At 53.4% G+C, this 18,679-nt stretch overlaps 1 protein-coding gene across 2 annotated transcripts in view; it reads left to right on the top strand.

Moving 5' to 3' along the window:
* Window positions 1-18,679, top strand: part of TTC7A (tetratricopeptide repeat domain 7A) — a 126,770-nt gene that overhangs the window by 54,057 nt on the left and 54,034 nt on the right. For both annotated transcript variants that reach the window (XM_047851897.1, XM_047851898.1), the window contains 3 exons: window positions 8,247-8,384; window positions 9,958-10,041; window positions 14,295-14,399. In XM_047851897.1, coding sequence (XP_047707853.1) covers window positions 8,247-8,384; window positions 9,958-10,041; window positions 14,295-14,399 — 327 coding nt within the window. The remainder of the gene's footprint in view (window positions 1-8,246; window positions 8,385-9,957; window positions 10,042-14,294; window positions 14,400-18,679) is intronic.

The raw sequence follows: 18,679 nt of genomic DNA on the forward strand, positions 1-18,679 counted from the left end.
ACAATGCTCTTTTCATGGAAAATGGGCCCCCACTCTAACCACAGACTGAGCCCAGTTTCTACTTCTGGCATCTCAGACATAGACTGGTACCCCACCCTGCCCCCACCCACACACCTGAGCCATCTCACCACCTACCACTCTTGGGTGAGACTGCACTGAAGTCATCTGTCTCGGGAAACCCCCCTTCCCATGCTGAGGAATGACAGGTGGGAGGCAAAAAGGCGAAAGCAGGAACATTTCATAGGTCCTTTCTCTGCCAGGTTCTGAGCCAATTATCTCATAGAGGGAAGCCTTATGTTGAGCCATGTGAAAAAAAATAACCATTTCATATGGTTCAGTCTAGTACTAATATGTTCTCATTGTGCAGATGAGAAAAGTAAGGTCCAGGGCAGGTTTGTGTCTTGGTCAAGGTCACACACTAATAATCTTCACAGCCATGAATTGAATGATGTCTATCTCCCTAAATAACTTCCAAAACACAGGCCATGGAGCCCAAGCCCTGGACTGCAGTCTGGATTCTGCCACTTACAAACTGCTCTGATTCTTGGTTCCCTCATCTGTAAAAAGGCCAAGGGGGTAGTTTTGAAGATCAAATGAGATGAGGCTTAGGGAGGGCTTTGCAAGCAGGGACGTGCCTGTCGATGTGAGATGGCAGGGACCGAGGCTGGACTCTGTCTCCCTTAGCCATTTTTGGTGGCCTCTGCCTGATCTGGGAGCCTAGGACCAGAGTTCAGATGCCCTTCCATTAGATTATCCCCCCACCCAACCCCAAACCCTCAAACTACCCTACTATATCTCAAAGTGGAGAATGGCCTTTTACTAAAAAATGGCCTACATTTGGAGCCAAAGTGAATTTTCCTAAACATGGGATTTCTCTCCAAGAAGCTCCTGCCCTTTTGCAAGAGGCCGTGTGACTTGTTGGCCTGCCCAGGAGACTCAGAGGGTGCAGGCCGGCTGGCCAGGTGGTGTCCTGGGAATTCCTGTAGCACACAAAGCAGAGGAAGTGCCCAGACACTGTGTGCACTGGGCTGGGAGGAGGCACTCTTCCAGGGCTGGCTGGTTTGTTTCCTCTTGCTCACACCCAGCCTGTCACATGTCTAGAAACTTTAGGAATCTGGGGGAGAGCTTTGGTGTCTCATCTACAGAGGGCTTTCCACCTGGGATCTGGATCTGGCTTCTGTGGCTCAGAGCGGTTTCTCAGAGAGACCAAATAGCCTCTGACTTCTCCCTTGCCCTTGTTTCGTACCCTCTTCCCCTGTGGGTCACATTTTCAATCAGGTGTGGACACCACTATTCCAGCCTCCTGGGCTCTGATCCCTTAGCTGAACCCTGAGGCTCAGCCTGGCTTCCATGTACCTGTGGGGTTTTCCTCATCTCCCTTTGATGCTGGCTGGGCTTGGCTGCAGATGATAGGGAGAAGCCTCTAGAACAGCAGCTGGCTGCCTTGGCTGCTACTTGGGTTTTCCTAATACGTGCCGAATTCATTATGCTGTGGTAAAAGCTACCCCAGCAGAGCCAGCCCAGGAGACATAATCATGAAAGCTTTCCACCTCTAGGATCACCAGAGCAGCTGCTCTGGGAAACAGTGTCCACAGGTTTCTTGAGCATGTCAGCCCCTATTTTGTGGTTTGGAACTCAGAGTAGTAGCTTGCAAGCAGTCTTGAGCTTGGGGCTGTTACCTTAGATACGGTTTTTGTTACAGGCCAGCCGAACGTGATCAGAATGAATAGGGAATCCCCTTGTCTTTCAAGAGGTAAATAGAAACCGTACAAGTGCTTTCACAGAAATGCAAGGGATGTGAGTTATAACTGGTTGAAGAAGATTTGTGTTTTAGACCTAGTTTTGAGTCTTTGGGGCCAAAAGGACATTTTGTTTTATTTTTTTATTTTTTATTTATTAAAAAATTTTTTTAATGTTTATTTTTGAGAGAAAGAGAGACAGAGCATGAGCGGGGGAGGGGCAGAGAAAGAGGGAGACCCAGAATCCAAAGCAGGCTCCAGGCTCAGAGCTGTCAGCACAGAGCCCGATGTGGGGCTCGAGCTCACAAAATGCAAGATCATGACCTGAGCTGAAGTCAGACTTTTAACGAACTGAGCCACCCAGGTGCCCCCAAAAGGACATTTTAAAATTCATCCATCCACCCACCTGTTTGCTTATCCATCCTTCCATCCATGTGTCCATCCATCTAGTCTTGTTAGAGAAGCTACAACATACCAGGCCATGCCCAGCACCAGAGAAACAATGATGAGGAGTTCAATCACAGACCCCAATTCCACCTACTTCCACCCTTTATCCAGGGAGCTGGAGAATCCTGGTCCCCATATCAGGAGGAATCCCCCCACCCCCATCTGCTGAAGCCCAAGTATGTATTTTAGTTTTTAAAAGAATCATATATCAAAAACTAGTCTAATTTTCTCAAACAGTTGGGGAACCAGCAAGTACAGAAATCTTGATCATTTCTACAATACTGATCTAGGCATAAAATATATGCTAAGACAGACAATCTGTGGGTCCCTGTTGCATTCAGCTGGTGGAGAAGTTGCTGCTGGTATCAGGTGCTTGGAAACTAAAAAGGCACAAAGGCCTGGTGTTGAGTGAGAACGGGGTGGACGAGTAAGCCTCTGGGGACCAGGACCCTGCAGCTTAACTAACTGTGCCATGCCCAGTGTCAGGCACCCAGCAGTCTGAGTCTGGAATTTGCCATTCACAATCTGTGTGGCCTGGACAAGGTTCTTACCTGCCTGATCCTCGGTTTTCTCCTCTGTAAAATGAGACTAATAAGGCCTCTCTTGCACAGAAAAAGCAAGAAAATGAACACAAGGCGCCTAGTACATTGTAGATGTTCACCACGTATTTGTTTTGTCCTGATAAATACTTGGCTCCAGCTCAGTCAGTTTAGAATATGTTGAGGCTCAGTTCTGGTTGGGACATAAATTGGTTTGAGGATACCATTCAGTTTAAAAAAAAAGAAAGAAAGAAAAGAAGAGAGAAAAGAAGAGAAAAGAAAAGAAGAAAAGAAAGTGCTTCTTGGGCTTGATTCCATTTGGGACTCAGCAGATGAGCACAGATCGTTCCAGCATTTGGCACCTGGTTTGCTTTAACACGAGGCCCTGTGCTGCTGCAGACTGTGATGGTAAAGGGTCTGATAACGCTGCCAGCTCGGAACAGTCGGTTCAGTAGAGGTGGGAGAGCCTCTCGCCCTCGCTGGCAGGAAGAGCTGCGATTTCTGCCGCAGAAGCCTGATGCGGCAGGAGAGTGGGGGCTGGCGTGGGCCTGGCCCGGGTTGCTGCGTAGATGGGACACGTCACAGAGCATGTTATTTCTTGGCTCTGTGGACCAGCAGCTTGAGAGCCGTGGTAATTATGTCTGCTGGTGGGGGACGAGAGCACAAGCAGAACATGACAGTGCCCTCCAGGGAGGGGCAGGTGCCAGTCGCAGATGCTGCTGGGAGACTCCTTTCCGGGGTGCTTTTGTAGGGTGGCAGCAGCAGGCCCTGAGACCGGGTCCTTGGCCGGTGGAGCAGCTGTGTCTGAGAACATGGCTGGACCCATTGCCCGAGGGGCTTTTTTCCTGATTGGAATGCCCAGCCTTGTGTTTTGCTTTGGTTCTTTTATAAGCAGAGCCATCCCAGGGCTTCTGTTGGCATGGACGAGGCCACTGGACACTTCTTCAGAGGCCTCCGGGGGTGAAGTCAGAATGTCTAGGCTCTAATCCGGGTCCCACCTATCTGTATGCCTTGGGGAGCCTCCCTGGGCCTCAGTCTTCTCATCTGTAAAATAGGATAGTAGTGCATGAGGTCATTGTGAGATGCTTACAGAGTACTCCACAAGTTAGTTCCCTTTACTTCTCTTACCCTGTTTGTGTCCAGGATTAGAGAGGAGAAATGGGACCAGGTGGAAGCGAAGGTCAGTGTGGTCTGAGGCCCTGCAGTCAGCATAAGGTCAGGACCAGAGGCAGGCAGAAGCTGTCCTGGACTGGCTGTTGAAGGCGCAGCCTTAACTCTCGGGGACCTTGCACAATGAGTTCACCTTCTGGGACTCAGTTTCCCATCTGCCCAGGGGGCACAGCAGTTCCCCCTGCCCCTCCCTGGAGTTACTGTGAGGCTGGATGAGATGTGACAGATGTGACCCTGAAAAGGTGACATGCAGCACATGTGAAGGATGACTGTTGGAAGAGGAGTCTCCTGCCTCAGCTTTCACACGGGCTGGCCTGCCTGGAGACCTGGCAGTTGTCTCGCTGACCCTTCTGGGAGGCCCTACACTTGTTTCATGGATCCTTCTCCAAACACCAGATATGGGTCATGCTGGCAGTAATGAGCTATTGGATGATGGGGGTGGGGAAGAACATTCTTCTTTGCTTTTCCTCTTTTGACTTGCAGAGGGCCTGCGTGAATGCCCTCAGTTTGGAGGGGGCTTCCATGGGGAGACAGCCAGAGGGCCCAGGTTGGGAGAAGGTACAGCTCACAAGCCCTGCCTGGGACAGAATTCGTGGACCAGACAAGGACAGGGAATCTCCAGAGGCGGAGGGTCCTGGAGGTTGTGCTGGGAGAATATTCTGTGTTACGCCCAGCCTAGTAAGGATGGTGATGGTGAGAAGAGTATTTAGTGTTTTCATATTGCTTTATGGGTCTTGGTGCATTCATATCTGTCACTGCATTTGATCTGAAGGATTTCCTAGCAAGGCCATTTGGATGGTGGAGGAAAAGAGTGGCTGGGACTAGTTCAAAGGTTGCTCGTGAATCTTGTAGTATCGCTGGCCTGAGGGTGGTGAGCCCAGGGGAGGAAGAACAGGACACTCAGGGCACACAGGCAGTGACCAGAAGTCCCCAAAGTGTCTGAGGCTCCGCCCTCCATGCCGCACATGAATCCCTGCCCTGTTGCTAACCCCCACAGCTTCCTTCCTTTTGCCCTGTTTCCCCCACCCGGCGGGCGAGCACCACTGTAGCATTTCACCGCAGCCCTGCCCCAAAGGCATAGCAACTGGGGCAAACTTCTGCTTTTGGCTTTCTTTTGGGGAACCATGCTTCCCTTTTGACACAGGCGCCAGGTCCTGAGGACCCCTGAGGAGACCCCTTCCCTGCTGTCTACCTTCTGGGGAGGCCAGCCCCCAGGCTGAGGAGATGCTCAGATCTGTTCCTGGACTTCTGACTCAATCCATGCCCAGTACTGGAAATCCACCGCTCCCTTCCCCCAGGCACACATTCAGAGACACTGTTGTCTTCAAAGGCAAGGTCTAGGGCAAGAGAAGAAAGTTTCCACACTAGGTCCAGAAATCTTTCTCTCTCAGCGTCATTCTACAGACATGGACCAAGGAAGGTGCTGGAGACAGCGAGACATCCCTGCCCCAAGAACCCCCAAGAACTGTTGAGCATACAGGGGCTGGGGTCTGTGTGTCATGCTGGGAGAGGACACGGGCAGGGGGCCTTGCCTGGTGGGATAAGTCAGGTCAACACCTGAAGGAACAGGTACGTGAGTTGGGTTTTAAGGAGCCAGGGGGCATCCAGATTGACAGAGGGTACAGATTGTCTGTCCATGGTGCAGAGAGGGAGCTGAAGGAGTCCCATGGGGCAGGGGGACAATTGGGAGCTGGTTGTGGGAGAAGCTGGCCAGGTGAGCAGGACCTCATGGCGAAGGGCCTCATGGCAGCCACAGAAGAGGAGGTTTGACTTTGTCCTGGAGCAGTCTGGAGGGGGTTGGGAGTTGAGGTCTGCAGGGGCTGTTCTTCAAGGACAGGCCAACCAGAGTTGAGGCTTCGGTCACAGCTCACTGCTCACCATCCCCAGAAGGATATTGGTATGCATGGGTAGCTTCCTAGGTCCTGCATGTGCCCAGCCAGGCATCTCCCCACTCCCCACAGAAAAGCCCCCCAACCCCACTCCACCACAGGCTGCCAGTGTTGCTCCCTTTCCATTAGGACCCCTCTCCCACCCAAGCTCTAGGTCAAATTCCACTGGGCGCAAGTACTGTTGCTGCTTCCAGAAGGTTCCATGGCCCCTCCCTGAGGGCAGGGTCTGTACCTCCTGTCCTCTCATTGTCCCCCACCCCTGTCATTGCTGCCTGGCAAAGTCGCCTCTCTGGGCCCCACCCTCAGTGGCCAGAGCTGGGGAGCTGCTGGAGGGGAAGGCCGGAAGTGGCGGAGGGGGGAGGTACATGGCCAGTGTTGTGTTCCTGCTCTGCTTAGAGAAATAGCTCCTGCCAAGCCTCTCAGAATTTCTTCTCTCTTCCTGATGGTGCCTGTGTGGGTGGATTTCACTGAGAAGGAGAGGGATTTCTCTGGCACTTTCCCTCTCTGCTCCTCTCCCTTAACCCTTTGGAGTTCCTGACCAGCTCTTGTTTATCTGGTTGGCACCATTGCTCATCCTTTCTGGGGATCTCCTGGCCTCTCCGGCACCTTCTCCTGGGACTGGTACATGTACAGGGTGGGGGCGGGGGGGAAGGTTGGCAGCCCTCACCTATTGTGGCTGGAGGAACACCCATCAGAGCCCCTGGCCACTGCTTTGCCTTCCTGAAATGCCCCCATGGGTGAGTTACTTCCTTGGGTCTTACAGGCATTTTGGCTTCCAGAAGACTGTGGGAATGCACTTTAGGCCTGCACAACAGGATACTTTTCAGAGCCTGCAGTCTGAAGGCCATTGACCTTCTTCTGCCTCTATAACCACTTGCCCTTGGGAGCCTCAGCCCCTGACCTGGAGGAGGGGTTAGTAGTCCTTCCCAGGTGGAAGTTTTGAGGACCATCTCTAGACAGGAAGGATTGTCATTTTAAGTTTCCTTTTATCCCAGCATCCTTGGTTCTGAGGTCCTGTGCGGGAAAGTAGAAGAGGGTGGGTCCCAACATACAAAAGGGGGCTCAGTCCCTAATACAGATGGAGGAGGATACTGAGAGTTGCCAGTAGGGACATCTGGCTGGAACCCAGCTTTCCTTCAGTTCAGATACAGTGCTCAGGTGTGTGTGGTGGGGGCTGGGGAAGGCAGAGGTCCCAAAGCATCCCTAGCCTGGTCCCTGCCCTGTTGCTGCTCAGCTCGAAGAACCATGATTCGTGTTGGATTACTGCCGAGCCTGAGTGTCGTCCCCAGGGCACGGGTTTACAAGAGGGGGTGGGATCACAGGCCACAGAAAAAGAGGGTCCTAAATCCACACGGGGGAGATTTCAGGCGATACAGATTGTACAGAGTCACCTACTCCTAAAGCACACTTTCCCATTCTCCTCCCCCCATCCCGCCCCCTGCCACCACCCTCCCACCCAGTAGCCAGCCACCTGGCAACTCTGAGCTACTGAACTCCTAAGTGCTGGACACCAAGCACAGAGGCCCTATGTTATGGGAGAGGTTTCTTAGGGAGCTTATGAGAGTTCCATGGTCAGAAGGAGTCAGGATAGGGTCTGGGTTGGACACAGGGTGATGGGAAGGAAGTATAGCAGCAGAGGAGTCCTTATCAGAGGGACTCGGGGGACCTGCAGAGGACACCAAGGAGCCACAGCCCAAGCTCCCCTCCTGTGAGTCAAGCAGCAGAACCACCCACCTAATCTAGACAGTTCCAGATATTACCTGAAGCTCTTTCTGTGAGTGGACAATTCCAAGCACACAAGGAGCTGTTCCACAAAACACATAAACATGTCCTCAAAAATGCCAGTGGTTGAAAGACAGACGAGAGCTGAGGGGCTCTTCTGGCTGAGAGGAGACAAAAGAGACATACTCCCTGAATGCAGGGCATGGTCCTGGATTGGGTTCTGGGATGAGAAAATTTCTAGTGAGACCAGCAGTGGGCAGGTGGTAAGATCTGACTGTGAGCTGGTATGAGAGGTTTCAGTTTTACATTTCCTGAAATACTGGCATTTCTCTTGTGGTTGTTAAAAAAAAAAAAATGCCCTCTTGTATTTAGGGGCAAAGGGTCATCTTACCATAATGACTTTATTATTGTTATGATTATGATTATGATTATGATTATTATATACTAGAGACAGGCAAATGTGATCAGTGCCATTATCCTTGAAATTTTTCTGTAGGTTTGAGATTTTGCAGACTAAAACATTGAATAGCAGGAACCTTCAGAACTGCTTCCTCACCTGGGCTATGAGTAGAGGGTTTTCTCTCTTTCATGGGGGCCTTCATGGGGATGGGGAAAGGCTCTGGCTGATTTTAGGAGCATGGCCTAGGTTAGCAATGTAAGGGTGATGGTCACCGGGCCTTGGAGGCAGGCAGCTGCTTATTTTCTGTCCTTGCTCTTTCCCAACCCACGTTCCCCCACAGGCTACCCGAGATGTGGTGCTGAGCCGAGCACCGGAGCAGGAGGAGGACCGGGCAGTGAGCCTGCGGAACGCTGCGGCCATCTATGACCTCCTGAGCATCACGCTGGGCAGGAGAGGCCAGTACGTCATGCTCTCTGAGGTACAGTGGCCCACCCCTCCCCAGAAGTCAGGTGGCCCACCAAGGACCTCCTCCTCTGTCCCTTTCCTGCCTCCACCAAGGGGTACAGCTCAGTTCTTGGGAGACCAGGCTTAGGACCATTCCATTTCCAATGTTGGGAGAGCTGCTCATCACTGGCAGGGTGGGGTTTTGGTTTTCAGTTGTTTTACTAGTGTTTTTGTGTGATTTTCTTTTGAAAAAAACACATGGCGTTGCATAGAGAAACACAAAGGGAAAATTATCCGCCCCTCAGTTTCCCCCACAGAGGACACTGATGTTTCATTACTGCCTCTCCTGACAAGGTTCTGAGCTTGGTGTGTGTCGGGAACCTGGGCCCCCTCCCACCCAAGCTAGACAGAGCACCCTCAATCTATTGAGCAGACCCTGGTCGGGCAACGCTCTAGGGATGGTGCCTGTCCGGGATGGAGATGGAAGGACCAGAGCACCAAGCCGTCCCTCTCTCCGTCCCCCACAGTGCAAATGGCACGCATATATGTTTGAGCTTTCCAATCTGGGCTGGGATCAAAGGTGGCACTAGGGATAGGCCTTTTAGCAGTGGATTCTCTTCCCATGTGTTTACGGGGTTCCTGGGGTGGGTGACATCTGCTGATGAGGTGGGTGACACCTGCTTGCCCCAGGTGCCATGCAAGGTGCTCTCAGAGGATACCTTCTTTAAGTAGTATTCTCTCGAGTTTACCAGCAAGGAAGGCAAGGCCCAGAGAGATGGTTTCTTGCCCAAGATGGCGGTGAGAGTGCACGCTGAGCCAGCAAGTGAACCCAGGCCAGCGAGCTCTTAAAGTACATACTGTCTGGTCCTGTAACCTCACCTCTGTTTCCCACGCCGCCTGACCATGGCCACATGATGAATCCTGTCCTCACATGCTGGCTTCTGCCTCCATCGCCTGGAAGCACTTGTATTGTCTGTTGGATCTCACCAGGCCACCCCTGATACGGGCTTGCCCAGGACTGGACAGGCAGGTGGGGCAGTCAGTCTTCTCGGTGGTCATAGAGAATAGCAAAACCGAGAAAAAGCCTTTTCATCTGGGGGGCTTTGTAGTCAGCCTGCTCTGCCAGTTACTAGCCCTGTGACCCTGATAAGTCATTCAAGCCTCAGCTTCCTCATCTGTGAAATGGGAATAATGAGAGAACCCACCTCACAGAGCTGTTGGGGAGAATGAATGAGTTAATACACGTAAAAAGCTGAGAATGGTACCGTGCACAATAATGAATGTCACTTATCGTTTTTATGGGATGTTTAAATTTTAAAAACCCAGACCCAATTTCATTCACTTTTGACCATCACCCTGGAAGGTTTTCACACGTTGTGGAGGTAGGAACCGAGGGGCAGAGAGGGTAAGAGACTTGTGCAAAGTCATCCAGCATGCCTGTGGCAGGGACAGTTGATGCCTGGCGTTTGCTGACAGGAACCAAGTGTGGGCCGAAGACAGCCTCCTCCAGGAAATGATTTGGGCAGTGGTTACCCTGGAAAGGAGTGGACTGGGCTGGGAGGGGAGGACCCCTGGTGGGGAAGTGCTGACCAGCCCCCTCTCCTCAGTGCCTGGAGCGAGCCATGAAGTTTGCCTTTGAAGAATTTCACCTTTGGTACCAAGTGGCCCTCTCCATGGTGGCTTGTGGGAAGGTAAGACCCGGGGTGTGTGTGGGGGGTGGGGGAGGTTGCACCCATAGGGCCCCACCCATGGGGCCTCTGCTCTCCTTTGGTCCCTCCCAGAGGTGAGTGGAGGGTGTGGCGGTGATTCAGAAATGTCCCGCATCAGGTTTTAATCTCCAAGAGAGTGGGGGGCACCAGAGGGTCACACACAGACCCCTGTGTGACTCTGGTGTCCCCCTGTGAGTTATGAGGTGCCAGGTGTGCAGTGTGAGTCTGTGGATGCTTTTCTCCTAGTACATGCGCACACATGTGGCATCGGAGCATTTCCATGTGTGACTTGAGTACCACTGTGTGAAACAGGCCTGGGACAAGGCTTCTGGGCAAGGAGCACGTTGTTCCATTTGGGTCGTAGCTCTCTTCCTGCCCATCGAGTGTGGTGTCAGGAAAGGACCTTCCCATGGAAGGACCTGCCTGGGAGGGAGAGGTTGAGGGTGGAGCAGAACAGCAGCTCCCACATGGGAGTTTGGGAGTTCAGAGGGAGGACTGCGTCAGAGGATGTGGCTGGGGCGGGGGCAGGGAGACTGCCCTTATCCCAGGTCACCAGGGCCACCTTTGCACTCTACCCACCGAGCCCTGTTCCAGTACCCCCTGCTTTCTCCTCTGATGAGAATTACACTTACATAAGCCTCTATTTTCAGCAGTAACATGAAAGGAAAACCTTTCCGGAGCTGGGTGCTGAGGGTGTTAGAGCCGAGGACGTTATGAATGCAGGAAATAAGGTGGCAGGAGCTTGCAAATCGTGCCAAGAGCTGTAAACACCCAGAGCCCTTTTGTGGGGCTGAGGGAATTCCTGCCCCCTCCCCCGCCCATCTGTGCCACCTGCCATTTCTAGCCCTGCAGCTCGTCTCCGAGGCGGGCCCTCCTGGGCTTGCCAGCAACTCCCCCACAAATGGAGGCCGTGCTGGCCGGGTCAGGCAGGGAAGAGGAAGAAGAGCAGGGGCTGCAGCCTGACAGGTGGGAAGGGGCCAGGGGAGTATGGTGAGAATCACCTGGGGAGCCTCCCACCCCTGCACCACCCCGCCCCCCACTATCAAGTTTGTCTTCCCAGACTTCTTCCCCTCCCCCATCAAGTTGACCTCCCAGAGCCTCCTAAATGCACAGACATGATGTACCCTGGCTCTGTGCTCAGCAGGGTCCTGTCAAGGCTCAGGGGGAGTTCAAGCCACAGACAGAGTGAGGCCTGAGGGAGGGGAGGAGGTAGGGCTGGAGCTTACACAGAGCCTGGGCAGACAGCTCACAGGGGCATGTGACAGCTTCTTCCCGACTCTGGGAAACAAAGAGCCTCTAGTCTTATAATAGTGAGCATGAACCAGGAGGAGAGGCCCAGGGCCACGGCAGTGGTCCTCACCCTTCTGTGAATCATGAACCCCCTTTGAGATGCCAAGAAAAGCTGGGGACCCCTCTCAGAAGAATGTACCACACTCAGAAGTTAGCTTTAATATCTGGTGGTACTCCAGGAAGCCCCCAGTCTCAGGAGAAGGTGTCATGTTAGTCTGGGAGGTACGGGATCTTGAACCTCCTTATTGAGAAGAGCCAGGCTCAGAGATCAGAGAGGTCCACACGCAGTCTGGCACGTCCCAGGATCCAGGGAGTTGGTGTTCGGGCCTGGCTCCTTCACAGACCAGCAAGGTGGGCATGAGAATGGGCTTATAGGCAGGGAGTCGGGGTGATGCGGGAGTTCCTCGCACATGAGACCCCACAGTCTGGAGACACTGGGTTATACCCATCCCTGCATTTGGTGTAGCAGGAGATTGTTCTGGAAACACACTCTCCACTCCCCTCAGGAACCTGCACACCAGCTCAGTCTGCCTGGTTGGCCCAGGCAGCCCTCGACATTGGCCAGAGCTGGTCTCTGCCAAAGCCTAAGGTAGGAATCAAGGTTCTTGTACCTGCACTTGTGCCGAAGGTGAGGCCAGGCCAATATAAACACATCTGACACCTCAACCTGCAGGAAGAAACGATGAGGTCCATGACATGATTTAGGTCGCTCCTTCTCTTGGTCTCCTCAGCAGTCACATTGGCTGCGTTGCTAGGTAACCAGCATGACAAAAAAAAAAAAAAAAAGAAAAAGAAAAAAAAGCTGCCAACCGTGACTGTGGAGTCCTCAGATGGCTCCTTAAATAGCAGCATTTTGTGGTCTGTGTGTGGTGAACATGGACAGTCAGGGTTATAGAACCTTTATTTCAAGGTCAGGGAACACTTCAACCCTGCAGAGGCCAGCAGCCAGGGAAGGAGGCCAAGGAGAACCCGAGGCTTGCTGTGCTGTGTGGACAGGGGGCCGTGGCGGGGGGTGCGGGGAGTTGCATTCACAGGAGCTGTGCATCTCCTGGCAGCCCCTTCAGGCCCTTCACGACACCTGCCATCCTGCAGCCTAGGCCAGTCACCCAGCCTGCCAGAACAGGTCGTCTGCTGACACCCTCCTGTGCTTGGTCTCACACCCTCGCGTGTCCTGTGTTTCCCAAGAGAGCAGTGGGGAATGGTAGCTTTTGTCTTCTGTGTCTGACCTTTGTGCAGGCACCTGATAGCCAAGAGTCATGACCTCTTCCGCCTTCCTGCAGTGACCCCACAACCCCAGCCCAGTACTGGGCCGGGAACTGGCCCTTGACTAGGACACCTGGAATTGGCCTAATAAGCCTGCGCCCAGAGTCTCAGTCTGTCATGTCTGGGCTGAGAAAGGAGGGGTAGCTAGAGAGAGGCTGGGGGTCTAGGGTGGACACAGATATTGAGTTCCAGGTCTGTTTCTGCCAGTCTCACACTGAGCTGGGGACAAGTAAGCCTAACAGAGTCCCACTTCCTCAATGATAACCTTCGGAGTTGCTGGGGAGGGTGAAAGCTAATTAATGGTGAGGAAGCTTGACTCGCAGCAGGGCTTAGCATGTGGGAATTGTAGTTACACACGCATGCCCCTGCCTGCCTGCCTGCCTACCTGGGGGTCACACAACCATGGGAGTGTGCACACTTGGGGTGGTGTCACTGCTGAGTTTCTTGGAAAAGTGTTGGATTCAGTCAGAAGCCCTGACTGTGTGTGTGTGTGTGTGTGTGTGTGTGTGTGTGTACGTGCAGCAGGGAGACAGAGGCTTCTTCTGCCAAGGTAGTCACCACAGAGCAGAATAGGGCAGTGGTTACAAAATTAGAGCCAGACTGTTCAAACCCCAGCTCAGCCACTTATGGGTACTGTGGCTTTGAACAAGCTACTTAACTTCTCTGCATTTCAGTTTCCTCACCTATAAATAGGGACATAGCATACTACCTCATAGAAGAGTTGTGAAAAATGAATGACTTAATATTTATAAAGCACTTAGCACAGAGGACAGCAGACCTTCTATACAGGGTCAAATAGTAAATATTTTTGACTTTGCAGGCCAAGTAGTCTCTGTGGGAACTACTCCACTCTGTCATAAAAACAGCTGTAGGCAATACATACATGAATGGGTGTGGCTGAGTTCCAATAAAACTTTATTTCCAAGAGCAGACAGAGGGCCACATTTGGCCCTGATTTATAACAGTGCCTGGTACATAGTAAGATCTAAGTAAGTGTTAGCTGGTGTTCTTCTTCTCATTATTGTGTTGGTTGTATTGCTGCCTGGCTGCAGATGGTCTCTCCTCCTGGCCCTCCCTCCACACATGGCCATTCTCAGCAGGTCCATTCTGGCCCCATCTCTGTGGCCGAGTCCCTGGAGCCTTGTGGGACCTCGGATTCCTGGCTGGAGGTTTTCTTTGGCTCTGCCAGCTAGACTTCTCTCCTCCTCCTCTGCCAGCGTTTATGCCTCGTCTCATCTCCCCACCACAGCCCTGCCTCCAGCTCCTGCAGGGCTTTGGTGTCATCCCGTCCCCTGAAAACGAAGGCTATTGAGCTCAGAAGTTTGAGAGAGCCCCTTTTGGCCTCTAAAATTTCCATGGTTCATATTTGAGTTCCTTCCAAAGAGCTTCCACCTGCTGTTACCTTAGCTGTTGGCACACCACCTCTGGGCAAAGGTCACAGCCTCCATTCTCCAGATGAGGAACCTGAAGCCCAGGAGGGATTTGTCCACTCAACATGACCTGTGCTCCTCTCACCGGGCCCTCTTCCTGGCTCTTGGGAGGAAAGGGGTACAGAGCAAGGACTGGCGGTTTGGGAGCTCCCCCCCCCCCCCCCCCCCCCCCCCCCGCCGTAGGCATGAGGCACCCAGTCTGTTGAGGCCCAGGGCTGTCAGTAATGGTGTCACCTGCCCTTTCTTCTGCAGTCAGCCTACGCCGTGTCTCTGCTGCGGGAGTGCATGAAGCTTCGGCCCTCGGACCCCACTGTGCCCCTGATGGCTGCCAAGGTCTGCATCGGGTCCCTGCATTGGGTGAGTGAGCCGTGGGGGTAGGGCCCAGATTCTGGCAGCTCCTGCGGGAGGGTGGTGGTGAGCATGAGACGGAGGCATGCAATCCTGCTGTGTGTATAAGGGGTGGGGGCGCGAGGGAAGCTGTGAGGCAGACGGGCCTGGAAGGGGAAATCTGAGAAAAGCAGCCTCCAGCTGCAGCAGCAGGTCCCCCAACTCAGGACGGTGTCAGCTTTGTGGTTCAGCCTTGAGCTGTGGTCTCCAGAGAGCCGAATGTAGAGTCAAAAGTAGAGGGCCTGCCACCTGCCCAGCAGGGCAGTAGTGGACAGGACTTGGAGCACCTGGGCCAACCATCGTTTGCATAGAGGCTGCACATTACTGCAGGGTGCAGTTCTGTGTGGGCAGGACTAGAGGGTGGCCTCCTCTGTCAGCCCCTCGTTCCTCTGGGCTCCAGACTACAGGTCTCTGCCCTGTGCTCAGCTGCCTGCCTGGGGCTCTGCTGGGGCTGTGGAACTGTCCGGTGAGCCCTCTCCCCAGAGGACGGGCTTTACTGCAGGCAGGCCCTGAGGCCCTCACGGAAGCAGGTGATAGGCGCTGGGCCTGTAGCACCCCCCACCCCCCCCCACCCCAACCCAGGCTCCTGTGGTGGCTGCTCTAAGTCTATGGGGTCCTGAGGCAGGGCCTCTGCATGGTGTCTCCTCTCACTAGGAGCTCACTTCCTAAGGGTCTCTCCTTCCTTAAGCCCACATCAGCCTCCTGATGTCAGGGGCTGTCTTAGAACAAGTACATCTGCTCCTTCAGGTTGGCAGGAGCCCACTTCTCTCTGCAGGCAAGATAGCCCCAGTTCCTTCATCTGCCCTCCAGGCCCAGCAGCTCCCTAAAGGAAGCTGCTGCCATACACAGTCCTCCCCTGCCTGTTGTCCCAACCCCCCCAAGCCCACCCTCACCATGGTTGGGTGCCCAGCTTGTTCAGGGCAGCAGGGGCCAGGCTCCAGGGGTATACAGCAGATGCTTCAGAATTAGTGGCCTGTCCGGCTCCTGCTGCCGCCCCCCTGCCCCCTCCTTAGGTATCCAGCCCTGGAAAGGGAAACTCGTGTTCTAACCCTTCCCGCCAAGTCCCTCCGGGGACTAGAAACTGGCCCTGACCCTCCCCTGCATCCCCACCTCACAGCCCCGGTGGGCCTTGTCCTGTCTGCCACAGAGAGGGCTGACCCCCAAGCATGAGGAGCAAGGAAGAAACAGCACCTTCCCCTCTGTCTCCAGAGTCTCAGATTCCTGTAGCTGAAGTGCCTGCATGATCCTGCATGGCCCCACTCGCTGTGAATGGTGGGGGGAGGGGGAAGCATGGCTTCCAGCCAGCCCCAGGCTTTAGAGGGTGGTTTTAGTGAGGGAGAAATTCGGCAGAAGGACCTATAACAGGCTCCAGGCATTGGAAGAGGCTGTGTGATGATGTGGGTAAAAGTTTTGTTGCCCAGCCCCTGGGTGGTCTTGAGTAAAGTACTAACCTTGCTGTGCCTCAGATTCCTCATTCGTAAAATGGAAATAATTACAGTCTGTTCCTCATATGTGGAATAAATGACATAAAGTATGTAGAAGGCTAGATGGGTCAAGGAGATTCACAGAGGAGGTGGCCTTGGACTGTGGAGGGTCGGGCTACTGGTGGGTTCTTCCATCACTGCTTGCTTTCCCCACGCTATGATTAGCAGGGAAACTCCTTGCCCCCCAAATCCTTGCAGGGGGACTATTGGTGTCTTGCATCTTAGAAGTGGGGAGCTGTGGGGACATGGTTGGTTTGCGGGTGTCGGCAGAGAGGAGACACCCAGACTGAGCACCGCAACAGAGGGCTATGGTGTGAGCCGGGGAGTGCAGAGAAGGGGGGCTCACGGACCCCTCGCTCACACTCCTGCATGTTTCTGAGGCTCTTGAGAGGGGCCTCAAGTCCATCTCTGGGACAAAGCCCCAAATACCCGCCTCACTGAGCTGGGGCAGGGGAGGGCCTTTGTCCTCTCATAGGCCGCCAGCTCTGAGGTGGCTGTGGGTGTCCACCCAGCCAGCAGTCCCTTGCCAGGAAGCCTAAATTTAGGTCTTCCCACCGTGGAGGAGCTGTTTCCCTCAGCAGCATAATTACAGTCATTACATGCATTCAGATTACATGGTAATAAAATTAGGATCAAATCAGTCCAAATTGAAATCAGATGAGTTAGGAGCAAAGTCATCAATGACAACATAAATAGAAAAGCCCAAAAGGAAACTTAAACAGGCAGACTTGTCATCAGAATCGGAGAGGAGGGTGAGCTGTTTAACCTCAGCTGAGAAGCATGCACGGCTTTGGGGGCTGGTTTGAGATGGGGTTTCAGTTGGGTCCAGACTAGAGCCAGGACATGCTGGAGGGCCAGGCCTCCTGGTGGCCGTCCCTAACCTGGAACCCTTGCACCTCCCTAAAGTCCCATTTATACCTGCCTTGGACACCTAGCACATTACATTGTAATCACCAGTGTTTCTTGAGGGCAGAAACTGTCTCTCTTCCTTCTTTTTTTTTTTTTTTTTTTTTTTCTGAAATTTATTGACAAATTGGTTTCCATACAACACCCAGTGCTCATCCCAAAAGGTGCCCTCCTCAATACCCATCACCCACCCTCTCCTCCCTCCCACCCCCCATCAACCCTCAGTTTGTTCTCAGTTTTCAACAGTCTCTTATGCTTTGGCTCTCTCCCTTTCTAACCTTTTTTTTTTTTTTTCCTTCCCCTCCCCCATGGGTTCCTGTTAAGTTTCTGTCTCTCTTCCTTCTTAAACCCCAGGTCAGAGTTAATGTCTGGTGCTTATTGGATAGATCCTACTTGCCGATGAGCCCAATCACTGGACAACCAATTCTGCCTTGTGTGGTACTTCTCTTCCCAATAGTCGGGGAGCTTCTTTCCTTACCACACTGCACCCCGCATCTCTGTCCCCAGCAAAGAACCCTGCATGTGGTTAGGTGTCCGCTAATATCTTATAGAATGACTCCCGCCCCAGCTGGCTGGGAGGGATGAGTGTGGAAAGTCTGCCTCTGGTTCAGTGGTTCTCAGGTTCCCGAGTTGGCATGGGCAGAGAGCAGACCGTGGGTAGCTAAGGGCAGCCTGTTCTCCAAGGAGGCTGGGAGAGGGGTGGCCCAGCACTTTCTATTTGCAGGACCACAAACAGGAAGAACAGGTCTGACCTCGGTGGGCAGAGGGGTGCTAGTACTTGGGATGGAGCACAGTTTGTGAAAGGCATCTGATGCCACCTCTGTCTCTTGCCTTTGCAGCTCTTCTGGCTCACAACAGCCCCCAGCAGCCCCAGCCTTTGCCCAGCCAAGCCCCGTGAGCTGGGGACAGAAATCTAGGGGTGGACAACTTGGCCCAGGTTGCAGGCTGAAACTGGGACATTTGAAAAACGAGTTGTGCTGGGTTAAACCGGCCTCGGTGGCCATGTGCCCAGAGGTGGAGCACCTGCTGTCCCCACGTCCTGTCCTCATGCCCAGAGCCAGCATGGGACACCCTAGGCTAGGTCTGGGTCTGAGAGCCAGGTTGTCCTCGGGTAGTGGTGGGGGAAGGAGGGCACCAGGCAGAGGGACCTGCATGGCCACATGCTGGCTGACGTGGGGTTTGATGCAAGGTGATTGCTCCTGGGTCAGGTATGGGGTCAGGTGGGAGAGTACTGGCCCCAAGGCTTAGCCTGAGGCTCCCCTAGGTGGCGGGTGGAGGGGGGCATCCCAGGCTCTGACCCAGTAACTGCTGCTGCGTGTGGTAGCCTCCTGCCTTGCCATGGCCGATGTCTTGCTAAGGTCCCCAGCCAGTTTGGGGGCAAGAAGGAAAGAGATGTAAATATTTTTTAGTCTCTCTCCAAACATAATTACTTAAAATGTATTTAATTTAAAAAGGTGTAACTTCCCTAGGAGGACAGGAGCTGGGGGTGTGCATGTGTGCTGTGTTTCGCACACAAGAAGGGCGTTATGAAATGGAAAAGCAGACCATGCTCCTCTTTGGAAAGGTCTGTATGCTGTCTCTGGGCCTCTTCCCGAGGGGGCGGTATGAGGCCGTGCAAATAGTGCAGGCTTTGGAGACAGAGAGGATCGTGTTCAAATCCCTGCCCGCTCAGTAGCTGTGTGACTTTAGGGGAGTAATTTGCCCTTTCCATGCCTCATCTGTACCATGGAAACTGTCACATCCACCCTTTACAGGTGGCTGTGAACACCAGAGCTGAGCAGTGTTGCTGCCTACCATGTTGCAAGTACCTGATGAATGGCAGCTATCCCTGTGACAGACCCTTCAAAACAGCAGGTTCTC

Source organism: Prionailurus viverrinus, chromosome A3, assembly GCF_022837055.1.
Source record: "Prionailurus viverrinus isolate Anna chromosome A3, UM_Priviv_1.0, whole genome shotgun sequence".
In the NCBI taxonomy this organism is placed as follows: Eukaryota; Metazoa; Chordata; class Mammalia; order Carnivora; family Felidae; genus Prionailurus; species Prionailurus viverrinus.